This window comes from Symsagittifera roscoffensis, chromosome 3 (assembly GCF_963678635.1).
Source record: "Symsagittifera roscoffensis chromosome 3, txSymRosc1.1, whole genome shotgun sequence".
Lineage (NCBI taxonomy): Eukaryota > Metazoa > Xenacoelomorpha > Acoela > Convolutidae > Symsagittifera > Symsagittifera roscoffensis.
This window is the reverse complement of record NC_087064.1, coordinates 53,278,766-53,294,802: the sequence shown is the minus strand read 5'-3', so window position 1 is coordinate 53,294,802 and position 16,037 is coordinate 53,278,766. Positions and strand designations below refer to the sequence as shown.

General features: G+C 37.6%; 1 protein-coding gene across 2 annotated transcripts in view; it reads right to left on the bottom strand.

Moving 5' to 3' along the window:
* The window catches only part of LOC134841630 (sodium- and chloride-dependent GABA transporter 2-like), a 59,142-nt gene that overhangs the window by 18,797 nt on the left and 24,308 nt on the right, over positions 1-16,037 (bottom strand). For both annotated transcript variants that reach the window (XM_063857660.1, XM_063857661.1), the window contains exon 6: positions 6,267-6,383. In XM_063857660.1, the coding sequence (XP_063713730.1) occupies positions 6,267-6,383 (117 nt within the window). The remainder of the gene's footprint in view (positions 1-6,266; positions 6,384-16,037) is intronic.

The window sequence follows — 16,037 nt, the reverse complement described above, 5'->3', positions numbered from 1 at the left end:
CAAACACTTGCGAGAATACGACCAAAAAGCAGCTCTACCAAATGAAAAAAGAAAAAGTAGAAAAAAGCCTCGAATATGTAAAAACTCGAGGCTTAGCAAAAACTCGAAGTAGCAAAAATCTGCGACCTAGCAATTTTGAGTCTCACGCACTAACCATTGAGCCACCGATGTTTGAAACCCCAAAAACTAGCCACCAATAACGCAGCTACATATTTCTGCGCAGCTACATATTTCTAATAAATTTCCATTGAGTTAGAAAGTTTCTGAAATCGAGATTTTATGATTGTTACGTTGTTTGAAACAAATAGCTTTTTTCGGTTCACTGTGCAATCTTATAACTATTCGAATATCAGTGCAGTTGTTATAAATAAGATGTGAAGGTGCAACAAATAAGCTGTCATGCCAATTCGATGCAGCAAATATTGTTGCTTTAAGTCGCAACAATATTTGCGACTTAGTCGCAACAAAAGTCGGAACAATATTTGCGACTTAGGTTGGAAAAAAAGAAAGTTCACACTATAACACTTTGCTTTGCGAGTGTAATAATAATTGATTGCAATGCGGGTCTGCCAAAAAGGGATGACGTAGATTATTATTAAGAAAGATTTTGAAATAAGGAGTTAGAGAAAACTTTCAGAACGCTACTGACCACAACTTAGCATTAAAAACAATGGGAGTCAAACTGTTTTGAGCAATTGCTTTTTTAGAAATCGAAACGACTAAAAAGCAAACGAAAATGTAAAGCGCAATCTGTTCTTCAGCGCCTTACAACCTGGTTGAATTTTAAATTAAGAGCCAAGAACATCTGCAATAGAGCGGCTTCTGAAGATCAGTAAAAAAATTGGACACTTAATTATTGAAAAGAGGCAGGATCAATCCACAATTTTTGCGAGGGAAACTTAAAATATTTAAATCGCGAACTTTTATGAGCAAATAAAATGATTTTTAAGCGTTTCTGAATTATTGAGAAAAATTTTACAGTACGCCTGGGCCACCCTTTGCCTTCAATCAGCTACTAGAGAAGGAAAAGACCTTTTGAGCTAACTGACCTGAATACGGCGAAGTAGCAGCCAACCCAAACTATAAATAGGGAGAGAGCCAGTTGCCAATTGAGGAAGCCAGGGTCATCAATTCCACTGGATTGGTCCCGCTGCAACACGTGATTGCTAAAACAGGTTATTAGGCTTTGCTAAATATTGAACACGGTTGTTTCACCAAACTCAAAGATAAAAAACTAAATGATTTTCTGATAAGCCTGAAAAAATTGGGAACGCTTCTTTCCATTTGAACAGAAAAAAGCGTTGGTTTGGCCACAATTCTAATTTTGTAGTTATTTACGCTTTACGGATTGGCTACTCGTGGAGTCAAACTGACGTTTACCATAATTCGCTTTGAAAACAAAAACATTTTAAAAAGAATATTTAATAAAAACAGGAAAGGCGACCGGATTCAAAGCAAGGATAAGAAGTCAGTTCTGAGATAGTATATACCGAAAAAAGTCTTGGTTTTGTCTGGAAGCCCTGGTTTGATTCACTGCATTGAGTTTTACTGCTATGACGTAGCTGAACCGGAAGGTTATAAAAATTATGCTAGCTGATATGTTTTCATGTTTTTATACCTTTATACTCGAGCTTTATGCTAGTCGAGCGCTCACCCTCTGAACCCTCTGGTCTAGTTCCAACAAAAGTGAACAGAAGGAGCTCAATTTACCGAGTTTCTCAATTTACAGATCTGATACATTGGGAACCTAAGTTTCAATTCTGTCCAGCAGAGTTGATCGCACACAAGAAGAGTACACTTTTTGGCGTATTAAAAATGAGAAGTGCCGCGAAGTTAGTTCAGGGAAAAGTTTTGCCCCACCTGCACTGTGCATAACATCCAGGTAGCAGAAAGTTGGGTCATTATCGAGCGTAGTGCTTTCTACAGCAGTCGTGTTCGAAAGGCGACCGTCGATAGGCCGCGACAATCCAGTGATTCTGGGGCAAACATATTATGGGTTGGCTACCAGCCGGCCAGATATCGCGCAGCTTTTCTTGTGATCCCACAACTTGCACTGAGAGCAAGCATTGGAGTTACTTCCAACACCTTTAGTACAGACAGCACAAGGGTACTACCCAGAGCGCTCGAGGAGATCAAGGCCGATGCCTGAGATCAAGAACTTTGTGCTTTTCATGTAGACTCTCAGACCTTCACTCTCCATGCAAATTTTATAGATCCTGAGGCTAGCGATGCATTCATCAAGCGTATCTTCCATAAGAACAAAGTCATCCGCATAGAGGAGTTCCCAAGTCACGCCTTTACGTTGATTTAATCGGTGAGAGGCTTCTGGGACGAGGATGAACAGAAATGGACTGAGAACAGAGCCCTGTGTACACCGACTTTCACTTCGAATTTTTCGCTAAACTGACCGTTTACTCGAGCACGACTCTGGGCATTATAAAACATACCCTGGACGAATGCACTGCCCCACAGAGGAGTGCTAGGAGCAATGTTTTTTTATTTGTAGCTGTCGAACAGTGAATATGGCGTCAGTGGTACCACTGCCAGGTACAAAGCCATACTGCATCTGGTCTTTACGCACCATCTTACGAACGATTGCATCGAGCACGCGATCCGCCAGCTTCACGACATGATCAGTCAACTTCAGTCCTCGATATTTGCCACGACTTAGGGCATCTTCTTTGCCTTTCTGGAGGGTCAGAATGAAGCTTGCCTCCCAGTCTCCGGAAAGGACACCATTTTGGAAAACAGTTTCAGTTAGTTGCTTCATTATTTCGACGCCGAGATCTCCGGCAGCTTGCAACATCACAGCAACAATGCCAGAAGGCCCAGCGACTTTGCCACAGTTCACCTTGCTGAGAGCCCTGTATAAGATTTTTCTGGAAACTTCAGGCTCTCGCCCGAACTCTAGTTCGAACCGGATTAGCTCCATCTGCTTAGCCATCCAAAACATGTGATGTCTGCTGCTGAGGAGGAAAAATTCATCACAGTGGCATTTGGAGACTGTGGCGAATTCTTCCTTCTCAGCAGCAAATTTAGCAAGGTAGACAGTGTGTTTTGACTTGCGCTTTGCTTCCAGAAAAGACTCGAGCATTTAGCGCTTCAGATGTCTTGCCTATCTTTGTCAAGGCATTGTAAATCTTGCAACGTGCGCGCTTCTTATGCATAACGTGGTCAATTTGTTCATTTCACCCCCAAGTTTCAGGTCTCCACTTGTAACTATTTGATTGGCCACACAAATCTGCGGCAGCCTTCAGATTCGGAAGCTTCAGGCGAGATCAGACAGACTCAACATGACAGGTTGTATAATTAGTAGCCTAAGCAGTTGACATCCCTTGTTTCTGAAGGACCTCTTGGAATTGGTTGGCTATGGCAGCGTATCTACTCTTCTATGCGCGTATGCAAGGTATATACTTGCACTTCTTCGTACGAGCTACGTAAACGGCGAGATCGCACATGACAGGGTGATGTTGTTGGACGCATTCCTCGTTACGAATAACTTTAACATCACAAACGGATGTTAAACGACTTTCCACCTGTACACTTTGCCACCGCAAATGTCAACTATCCTCCTCGATGAAGTCTCCAGCTTTGCAGCTCCCCTGGTTTTCAGGGTACCCATATTCCAAGTGGCAACTCGGAAATTAGTCAAGATCGGGCGCTTGCATGATTTGCGGTACGAGCCAGACCCTACTTCCAACACCCATGAGAAAGTCAAACCCAAGACGTCATCTGCATTCCGCCTGAATGGGGTTCTGTTGAAGATTTTGCCATGAGATTGAAGCGAATTTTTGAATGGAGTGGTTGTTCTGCCTGACCTCCAACCTTAGCTTTAGGTGCTTGGGAAACCTGGATTTTCTGTTAGGGTGCCGACTCTAGCCGGTGCCAATATGTATATTATATGGCCGCCAGAGAGCGAAGGATTGAAATTGGAGTTTTCCTGCTCCCAGATGGGATACTCTCCCGGGTTTGAGGGGCCCATCTGCCCCAGGGGTAAAGACCCGACAGCCCTACAAATTTTACCTATTAATAAGGCAGTTAACCGAAAAAAAATATTTTTTTAAACCAAAAAATACTGAAAAAGTTTCAAGCTTGAATGGTTTTTTTAAATGAAATAGCTTAATTTAAAAAAATGGAATAGAATCTAATGACAAAAAATATCAAGAACAAAAATCGACAAGATCAACGAAAAAAGAACAAAAATTGTGCAGAAACTAACGAGCTATTTTATATTGACCAAAAAGATTACTATGAAACTAAAACAGCTGATCGTACAACCAAAAACAAAAAAAGTCTGAACAAACTTTGCTTCTTCACCTGAGAATAAAAAACCAAAAAAAGTTTAAAAAAATTTGAAAACTTTTCAAAAAAAAATTTGACTCTTTTTTGCTTAATTTTTTTTCACTTTAATTTAAAAAAGTCTGAGTTTGATTAAAAATTTCCACAATTTCAGTTACAGAATTCCTTCTTTCCCATATATTACTTTTTAAAAAATTTAAAAAAAAAACATAGGAAAAAAGCCGCCAGAATTGAAGGCGACCTATCTCAGTGCCGAAAATAGAACAAAAAAATCGGAACCCTACAAAAACTCACTTGCAACCCTTAACGTAACACAACTAAACGCCGCGTCGTATCTGCATGGAGCTATTGCAGTTACCACATTTTTAAGCAACCATGCACTTTTTACCATTTTTGACCATTTTGTGCCTAAAAATATTTACAGGAAAAAAGTCTTCTTCCCGATTGCAATACCATTGATTATTGCAAGGGTAATCAGCGCAGGAATGCTTAGATGGCAAAACTTTCAAGATATCTAAACAAACTTATGGAATGCGGCGAGCAAATCTCCTCGAGGGACAGCTCTTTATACGACTTTGCGAGATTTTTCTTGGGTTCCAGTTTTTGGTAAAATTTGCGATCAAAACCCATCTTTAAGTTTTAGGCTTTCATAAACCATGTTTCTTGAAGCAGACAAATTATACTTTAGACAATATAATGATTTTATACAGATTCTTAAGATTTTATTTCGATTCCATAAAGCAAAACAAATCCATTCTTTGGACACTCAATCCAATTTTAGATGAAATTAATCAATTTTTCTGAAATGTATAGAATACATTTAATCATCGGTTTTAGTGTCCAATTGGGTAATAAAGCATTGAGATTTTAATTTAAAAAATCTTTATAAAAACAACGCAGAGACGAAGCTGCGCTTTGCAAACACTTGCGAGAATACGACCAAAAAGCAGCTCTACCAAATGAAAAAAGAAAAAGTAGAAAAAAGCCTCGAATATGTAAAAACTCGAGGCTTAGCAAAAACTCGAAGTAGCAAAAATCTGCGACCTAGCAATTTTGAGTCTCACGCACTAACCATTGAGCCACCGATGTTTGAAACCCCAAAAACTAGCCACCAATAACGCAGCTACATATTTCTGCGCAGCTACATATTTCTAATAAATTTCCATTGAGTTAGAAAGTTTCTGAAATCGAGATTTTATGATTGTTACGTTGTTTGAAACAAATAGCTTTTTTCGGTTCACTGTGCAATCTTATAACTATTCGAATATCAGTGCAGTTGTTATAAATAAGATGTGAAGGTGCAACAAATAAGCTGTCATGCCAATTCGATGCAGCAAATATTGTTGCTTTAAGTCGCAACAATATTTGCGACTTAGTCGCAACAAAAGTCGGAACAATATTTGCGACTTAGGTTGGAAAAAAAGAAAGTTCACACTATAACACTTTGCTTTGCGAGTGTAATAATAATTGATTGCAATGCGGGTCTGCCAAAAAGGGATGACGTAGAATATTATTAAGAAAGATTTTGAAATAAGGAGTTAGAGAAAACTTTCAGAACGCTACTGACCACAACTTAGCATTAAAAACAATGGGAGTCAAACTGTTTTGAGCAATTGCTTTTTTAGAAATCGAAACGACTAAAAAGCAAACGAAAATGTAAAGCGCAATCTGTTCTTCAGCGCCTTACAACCTGGTTGAATTTTAAATTAAGAGCCAAGAACATCTGCAATAGAGCGGCTTCTGAAGATCAGTAAAAAAATTGGACACTTAATTATTGAAAAGAGGCAGGATCAATCCACAATTTTTGCGAGGGAAACTTAAAATATTTAAATCGCGAACTTTTATGAGCAAATAAAATGATTTTTAAGCGTTTCTGAAATATTGAGAAAAATTTTACAGTACGCCTGGGCCACCCTTTGCCTTCAATCAGCTACTAGAGAAGGAAAAGACCTTTTGAGCTAACTGACCTGAATACGGCGAAGTAGCAGCCAACCCAGACTATAAATAGGGAGAGAGCCAGTTGCCAATTGAGGAAGCCAGGGTCATCAATTCCACTGGATTGGTCCCGCTGCAACACGTGATTGCTAAAACAGGTTATTAGGCTTTGCTAAATATTGAACACGGTTGTTTCACCAAACTCAAAGATAAAAAACTAAATGATTTTCTGATAAGCCTGAAAAAATTGGGAACGCTTCTTTCCATTTGAACAGAAAAAAGCGTTGGTTTGGCCACAATTCTAATTTTGTAGTTATTTACGCTTTACGGATTGGCTACTCGTGGAGTCAAACTGACGTTTACCATAATTCGCTTTGAAAACAAAAACATTTTAAAAAGAATATTCAATAAAAACAGGAAAGGCGACCGGATTCAAAGCAGGGATAAGAAGTCAGTTCTGAGATAGTATATCCCGAAAAAAGTCTTGGTTTTGTCTGGAAGCCCTGGTTTGATTCACTGCATTGAGTTTTACTGCTATGACGTAGCTGAACCGGAAGGTTATAAAAATTATGCTAGCTGATATGTTTTCATGTTTTTATACTTTTATACTCGAGCTTTATGCTAGTCGAGCGCTCACCCTCTGAACCCTCTGGTCTAGTTCCAACAAAAGTGAACAGAAGGAGCTCAATTTACCGGGTAGTCAACGAATACTTCAATAGCTTAGCAAATAATGTGTTGACAAGGTAATAGTACCTCATTACTTGGGTACCAAATGCGCTCTTTTCAATTTTACATTTTTTTAAATTTGCATAATGAAATTTTGCATGGTGAACAAATTAAATATTCTGAACACATTTGTTTTTCATACCTCACACACAGGAGCATTTCATAAATTTGGCTGACATTTTTTTTAGTTCGATCAAATTGATTTTCCGAGCTCTTCCAAAGCACTAAAATTTCTGCGCCGTAGGCAAAACTTTGAACTACAGGCCAATCAACGGCGTTTTTAGTCAATTTTTGGGAAAATTTTGATCAAAAAAGCGCGTTTTGTCGGCGCCAACTTTCCCTTAAAAACTATCAAGTATAAGCGCCCAAGAGCCTTTAGAAAATTTAAAGGTTCGTCAACCATAAACAATTATTTCACACAGAGGCGAAGTTGCATTTCGCATACACAAGTAAAAAAAATGACAGATAACGCTAATGGGAAAAACTGAATGCATAAACTTTGAGTCTACAAAATTTCTTAAGTGACGCCAGCCAATTATAACGCATTAGCAGTACCAGTCAATTTTTTTTAAAAAGCCAACTAACATGCCTCAATCTATATAGCGGATGCATTTTGATTAAAATACGAAAAAGTTCTTAAAAACATCCGACCCTGCCCAGGTTTGAACCCTCTTATTTTGTTGCGGGTTTCCTTCCCTACCTCTACGCTACAGATCCATGATATCTTGAATCTAAAGCGTTACTAGAGGCCCAGCTAAACCTAGAGGGATCGGTTTGATGTTTTTTTAATTGTTGTACTGATGCGGGATGAAGTAGGTAGTGAAAAAATTTAAGCGTTGGGCTTCACCAAAAACCTTGGTTGTTGCTCTATTAAAAAATGAGTGGAAAAACTTGTTATTTTGGATTTTTCCCAGAACAATGTTTGTCGTACAAACTTTAATGCGTAGCAGTTTATACACGGGGGCTTACAACATGTTGCCTAGATTAAGCCTTTGATATCACATTGAGTTGTTTTCGAGAAGTCAAAAGTCAAAATGAACGGACAAGATATCAAACAAAACATTGACTTTTCTGAAGGCCATATTTTTTTGTGTGTTAAACACTCAACGTGAAAACTTACACATAAGAGCTTCGGTCAACCTTTTTCTTCTTCATTGAACCTAAAATGTCAGTTTGAGCTGGTAGTTTTAAAGACAATTAGTAGAAAAACAGCTAAGAACAAACTTTCAACTTTTGAAAAACTGCAAAAAAAACATTCGACTTTTCCGAGGTCGTAAGTATTTGTGTGAAAAAAATGGGCGGAACCACATATGAAATGGAGCTTCCCACAACCCGTTCTTCAGACTGAAACCAATATCTCAGATTCGGGAGGGTAGTTTTTGAGGAAAAGACAAAACTTTCAAACAACAGTCAAAAATTCGACTTTTCCGAGGGTCATAACTCTTACTATAAAAATTTTGGGCAAAACCTCTATTGCAGGGGAGCTTCCTACAACCTTTCCTATCTACTGAAACCAAAATCTCAGATTTGGGACGGTAGTTTTTGAGAAAAGTAAAAAGTTAAAAAACGGTCACAAAATCAAAAAAATGAATTTTCTGAGGGTCATAGCTTTTTGTCTGAAAAAATTTGAGCGTAACCTCTACTGCAAGGGAGCCAACCAAAACCCGCTCTACCTAATGAAACCAAAATTTCAGATTTGGGATGTTAGTTTTTGAGCAAAGTAAAAAGCTAAAAAAACGGACCAAAATCAAAAACATGACAATTCTGAAGGCCATAATTATTTGTGTAAAAAATGGGCGAAATCATTTAAACATCGGAGCTCATTTAAACATCGGAACCCATTCTACTCATTGAAACCAAAATCTCAGATTTTGGGAGGGTACTTTTCGAGAAAAAATGAAAAAAGTTTCAAAAAACGGTCAAAAACTCGTAAAATTGACTTTTCTGAGGGTCATAGCTTTTTGTAGGAAACAATTTGAGCGTAACCGCTATAGCAAGGGAGCCAACCACAACCCGTTCTACGTAATGACACCAAAATCTCAGCTTTGCGAGGGTAGTTTTCGCGAAAAGTCAAAAAGTTTGGGAAAACAGTCACAAAATCGAGAAAATGACAATTCTGAGGGTCATAATTTTTTGTGAAAAAATTTGATGCACTCATTTAAGCAGCGGAGCTTCCCACAACCCTTTTAGTCAATGAAACCAAAACCTCAGATTTTGGGAAGTTACTTGTTGAGAAAAATAAAAAATAAATAAAAGACGGTCAAAAACTGACGAAATTGACATTTCTGAGGGTCATAGCTTGATGTTTGAAAAAAATTTGAGTGTAGCCACTATAGCAGGTGAACTAACCTTAACCTGTTCTACCTATTGAAATCAAAATCTCAGATTTGGGATGGTAGTGTTGGAGAAAAGTAAAAAGTTAAAAAAGACTGTCTCAGAATCGAAAAAAATGACAATTCTGGGGGTCATAACTTCTTGTGTAAAAATTAGGCGTATTCATTTAAGCAACGGAGCTTCCCAAAACCCATTCTACTCATTAAAACAAAAACCTTAGATTTTGGGAGGGTACTTTTCGAAAAAAAAATTGAAAAATTTTCAAAAAAACGGTCGTAAACTCGTAAAATTGACTTTTTTGAGAGTCATACATTTTTGTTAAAAAATTGGACGTATTCATTTAAGAAGCAGAGCTACCAACAACTCATTCTACTCATTGAAACCAAAATCTCAGATTTGGGAGGGTAGTTTTCGAGAAAAGCCAAAAGGTTTGAAAAAACTATCAAAAAATCGAATAATTGACTTTTCTGAGGGTCATAACTTCTTGTGTAAGAAAATTGGGCGTAATCCTTTAAGCAGCGGAGCTTGCCACAACCCATTCTAATAAGTGAAACCAAAATCTCAGATTTGGGAGGGTAGTTTTCGAGAAAAGTCAAAAGGTTTGAAAAAATGATCAAAAAATCGAATAATTGACTTTTCTGAGGGTCAGAACTTCTTGTGTAAAAAAAGTGGGCTTAATCCTTTAAGCTGCGGAGCTTGCCAAACCTATTCTAATCATTGAAACCAAAACCTCAGATTTTGGAAGGGTTATTTTTGAGAGAAATCAAAAAACGGTCATAAGTCGTAAAACTAACCTTTCTGAGGGTCATAGCTGTTTGTCTGAAAAAAAAGGAGCGTAACCGCTATAGCAGGGGAGCCAACCACAACCTGTTCTACCTTTTGAAACCAAAAATTCAGATTTGGGATAGTAGTTTTCGAGAAAAAAGAAAAATTAATAAAAAAACTGTCAAAAATTCGAATAATTGATTTTTCTGAGGGTCATAACTTGTTATGTAAAAAAATTTGGTGTGATTATTTCAGCAGCGTAGCTTCCAACCACCCATTCTACTCATTGAAACCAAAACATCCAATTTTGGAAAAAATGTTTTGAGAAAAATCGAAAAGTTTCAAAAAACGGTCAAAAAATCGAACAATTGATTTTCGGGGCATCGTAACTTTTTGAGTGAAAAAAATCAGGCATAATCGTTTGCACAGGTTAGCTTCCCACAACCCCTTCTACCTATTGAAAACAAAATCTCAGATTTGAGAGCGTAGCTTCCGAGAAAAGTCAAAAGGTTTGAAAAAACGGTCACAAAATCGGAAAAATTGACTTTTCTGAGGGTCGTAGCTTTTTGTCTGAAATGTGAGCGTATTCGCTATAGGAGTGGAGCTACCCACAACCCCTTTGTTCGATTGAAACTAAAATCTCAGATTTGGGAGGGTAGTTTCCGAGACAAGTTTCAAAAATGGTCAGCAAATCGAATAATTGACTATTTTGAGGGGCATAACTTTTCGTGTAAAAAAAATTGGGCCTAGCCGCTTATGCAGAGTAGCTTCCCACAACCTGTTCTAACCATTGAACCCAAAATCGCAGCTCAAATTTCGAGAGCTGTAGAAAGTCTGGTAAGGTAAAAAGAGGATACGGGAGTATGCAGACACACAGGTGAGTGACCGGAGTTCCCATTGGTACCCACTCTTTTGAAATTCGGTAGAGTAGTTTTTGAGAAAAACGAGAACTTTCCAAAGCGTCTCAAAAAAAACTAAAATAACCCGATCTCATATATTTTCATAATACCTGTTTTTATCAGACAGGAAGTTGCAATACAATAGTCTGCGTTAATTTCTTTAGCCTTGTCAGTATTTAATAATGTAAAAATAGTATACAGGGGGATCTACTTAACAAGCTCCACCCCTGTCAAAAAGAGGGAGATTGTTAAGTACATCAAAATGGTCAATTTTTCGACCACTCAGAATGCAAAAAAATTAGAATTCTCAATAGAAAGCTCAGTGGTAATTAACTGTATTTACTTATACGGGTGAAGATTTTTAAGTAGGTAACAAAGGGGGGGGGGGGGGGGGATTGTTCATACTTGATCCCAAAGGGAAACCCTCTGGGTCGGCAGGAGGTCGAGTCCCTGGATGGGGGGAATCCAACCCCGACCCCCCTCCTCCCGCCCGTCTGGGGCAGCCTGTTATTTTGGTTCTAAGCTGGTAAATTTCAGCCAATCAGAATCGAACGACTCTTTATCACTCCCCCCCACATTTGAATTTCAGCATTGAAAAACTGTTTTAACGTTGTCATAGTATAATTAAACTTCGCATGATGAACAATTTAACTATTGTGAACACATTTGTTCTTCATACCTTACCTCGTTAACTATTCCCGCATTCAGCCATAATAACACTTAAGACAAATAAAAATATTGAAAAATTGAAACGTGGGGTAAAAAAGGAAAAGAACCAATCAAGCATTTTACAGGCAGCGCATAGCCTGGGGAAATGTCTATCTGCTTGGGGGGATGTTTACCGCTGCAAGGTCAACTCTGGTGTTGCATAGCAGAAAGAACACAGCAGCAGGCTCTTTTCGAATTTCACAACCCTTGTAAATTACAAAATAAAATTGTTTAAAAATTGTTCATACGGCAATCTGCATGTCAGAAATGTTGTAAAAACTTGTTCACTTGTACACGCTGGCACGTTCTATTGTAGTTTACAGCATCAAAAAAGGGGGACTGAAAAAGAGCCCAACAGCGTAAGCGTAAATTTTTTTAAACATTTTTATGCGGGATTGCATTTGTATGCTGTTGCTTAACTAGATTTAAGTTTTAATTCAATTTTGTTTAGTAAAACGGTAAATTTTGAACAAGTTTAGGCTATACTCAACATTAGCTTATGAAAAAATCAAATTTTTATCCCCCCTAAATCGATTAGGAGGGAAATTGTACGGCGGTTGATCCCTTTTTCCTTCCCACCCACCTGCAAAATTTTCCAAGTTAAAATATTCTTCACATGTTGCGATTGTAATGAAAATTGACAAAAGACTGTTTAGGCAATGACATACATATTTGGTCTTCATACTAAACCTAGTAAAACCACTCGTTGCACCATAAAACTGATGCTGAGGTGAGGGGAAGGAAGAAAAAGAGTGGTTTTTGTTAACAAAACAAAAACCACAAAAAATAACCTTTTTCAGTAACGGCTCTCTTTCCTTTTCCCCTCATGTGCAAACATTTTCTTGTAAACTTACTATTCACATTGACTGATTGCTACCATGGATAAAAATTGATTATAATGAATTTTCATTGTCTGTCTCTATAAAAATGTATAATAATCGATTATAGTGAATTAATAATCGACAATAAAACAAAAAAAATTGAATCAATTCAATCCATTATAATCAGTTATAATGGACACAGAGGCGAGAACACTACAAAAAGCAGCTCTAGAAAATGCAATAAAAATAGAAATACGCCTCGAATTAGCCAAAATTCGGCTATGTCTAGGATTTGATCTGCGACCTACAACAATCAAGAAATTTTGAGTTCCACGCACTAACCACTCAGCCACGCACGCTTAACCACCGACAATCCCTAGTCACGAACAAAACAATTAGATATGCTTATAAATTGCCAAGGCAATTCAGCAAAAGTGGCACAAAAGACAAATAGACACAATGCAAGTAATAATTTGGAATATAACAAACTGAAGGCATCCACACCAACTTTGCATGTAGCAAATTGCAAAGCATAAAGCCACATTATGTATGAATTATGCAATTCTACAAACTGCGAGATATATTGAGTTAGAAAATTTCTTTGAAGTTTTTTAAAATTTATTTTGCTTGAAACGAATAGCTTTTTTCATCAACTGCATCATCAACATCAACTTTTTTCATCAACTGCAAAAATGCATCAACTGTGTTAAGTTATTACTTCAAAGCACATGCTATCAAAAAGCTGTAAAGGAGCCCGAAAAGTGGCACCAATATTTGTAAGTTAGGTTGTAAAAAAAAGAAGTTTATTAATAATACACTAATCTGACGCAAGTGTAATTAAAATAGATTTTTATGAGTAAGAGCTGGAATTTCCCCCTCTCCTCCTAAACACACTAGCCACCATTCTTGTCACTTACTTAACATTTCTACAATTAAAACAAGCTCCCTCCCCACCACTTGCCCCTTACTTACATTTACTTAACCCTACTACAGATCTTTGCACCCCCCCCCCCCAAAAAAGGGGGAGATGTGGTTTGGGGGGAAGGGTAGGGTAGGTGAGAGGGGGTAGGGGTGAGTGGGGGTAAGGGGTAAGGGCAGGCGTGGTATGTAGGTGGGGTTGGGGCAGGTGGCTGAGGGTAGGCTGGGTGGCATATTCGCCAATCAAATTCAACCTACATAGTCAGGCAATTCAATCAAAACTTCCAGCAGATTAAATTATTAGCCGAAAATACCAAAAAATTGAACTTACTCTGAAAATAAAACTATTTTCAAGTCATGGTGAGTTTTTCTCAGACGAGAAAAATTCAAAAAAATGGCTTCACCAGATTTAAAAAAATTTAGTTTTGGTCATGTCGGCCAGTGTTGACCATTTATATTACAATAAATTATTGCTACAATTTAAATTATTGACGAACAAAAAAGTCAGAGAATTTAAATTCTTTCAAATTTATATGTCAGAACCAAAAAGAATCAGTCTCTCTTTTAGATTACACATTTTCAGCTGATTTTTTCTGGTTGGCTGACGATTGTTTAATTGATGTACATGTATCTCGCTCGGCGAGCAGCTAATGTATTCCGCCGAGTCGCCACAACGACCATTTAAAAACTTCCTGACTATAAATGATCAATTTAAATTATTGGCAATTTAAATTATGGACCACTAAAAATTATAAATTAAATGATTAATTTATTCATAATTTAAATTATGATTATAAATGGTCATCACTGATGTCGGCCAACAAATTTATCAGCTTGAAATTTCAATTGAAATGCAGAACCATGTTATTTGAATTTGAGTGGATATTCAAACATTTCGCCCCTCAAACGTTTCGCCCCTTCATAGAATTACTGGCACATTTCATCCCACACACACATTTCGCCCCCCAAATTGTATTTTAAAAAAGCGGTGGTTAATTAACTGTGTATAAGTTAAGGGCGAAATGTGCGAGGACGAAATGTGTGAAGTTGTTAGGGGCGAAATGTTTTTGGGGCGAAACATGTGACATTCATTTGAGTGTGTAAATTGCGAATCAGATTCAACCTTAATAATTTAGGTTTAAGAAAGATGAAGAAATACTGGACGATGGTACATACAATTTCGTACCGAATTAGAAAAAAACGCATGGCAGTCAAGTGGCGAATTACACGTTCTTGGTATTGGCGGAAAGCGTACAACAAACCAATTTTGAATACCACGATTAATAAAAGATGGCTTTCAATGCCGCGGGTGCCGGACAACAAGCCGACGGGACTTCAAGCCGAATAGGAAAATAGGAAGCCGAAAATTCGCATGTAAATTTAGATTTAACATGGAAAGGTCGCGGAAAAACTTTCGTTCCGGTTGAGCTTTTGAGAATAAATAACCCATGTTTTAAAACAGTTTTATTTATTATTTCCTAAATAGATACGGATTTTTTTTATCGAAGCCAACAAAAAAGGTCAAGACTTCATTATAAACGGATTTCTGTTCCGTAGAAATAAAACTAAAGAAAATTTTATTTATTTCAATTTTTGTGAAATCAATTGTCCATCGCGTGTTACAATGACAGGAGACTCAAATTCGGTTATCAAAAAACCTGGAGAACACAATCAGCTCCCCCCAGACGAAAAAAAATCAGAAAGAAAATTTTCGAAAAACAGTGGTTCAGAGCGTTGAGCAAAATGTCAGTAGAAGTTTGAAGAAATCGTATGACGAAGCGATACAGGGGACATCTGAAGATTTTTTGCCCCCAAAACACGAAAAAATCAGAAAAAGCGTGAGCCCAAAAAGAGCCGAAATTTTACCAGAATCTCCGAAAACTTTAGAAGACCTGAAAATTGAGGGTGCATGGCAAAAAACGAAGCAAGGCGAAGAATTTGTTTTTTATCAAGAAATTGGTCTCGTAATTTTTGCAACAACTGAAGGCCTAGAATTTTTGGTTCGTTTAAAAAATATTATGGGCGATGGAACTTTCAAATCGCCCCCCCCCCCCCCCGCCGTTTACCCAAATTTATGCGTTATTCGGAACGAACGGTGACTGGATTGTGCCGGTTGTTTGGACAATTTTGGGCTCAAAAACTGAAGAAATTTACTCAAAATTTTTTTTACAATTTTGAGCAAAAACCGTTCGATTTTTTCTATGTCTATTTGATGCCAGAATCAATCATAACAGACTATGAAAGCGGGGTAATTGCAGCTGTCAAGAAAATGTTGGTAGTATCTACTCATTGGGGATGCTGGTTCCACTTTTCCAATGTATATTTCGAAAATTTCAAGATTTTGATCTTCAAAAAGGCTATCAAGACGAAAACCTGAAAAAAATTGCGTGAAAACTTTTCAGTTTAGCGTTTTTGCCTGAAAATGAAATCGAAGCGTCTCTCGGAAGTTTCGATGCCGAAATCGAAGAAGACCTGATTTTTGGCCAAATTCCTCTAAATTTATGGAATGTGTTTTATCGGTCCTAAAATTTGAGGAAAAACCAACAAATGTGAGAGCTGGAATCGTGACTGGAACGCATCGGTGGGGACAAAAAATCCGGTTTTTTGGACGGTTGTTCAAAAACTTGGAGAA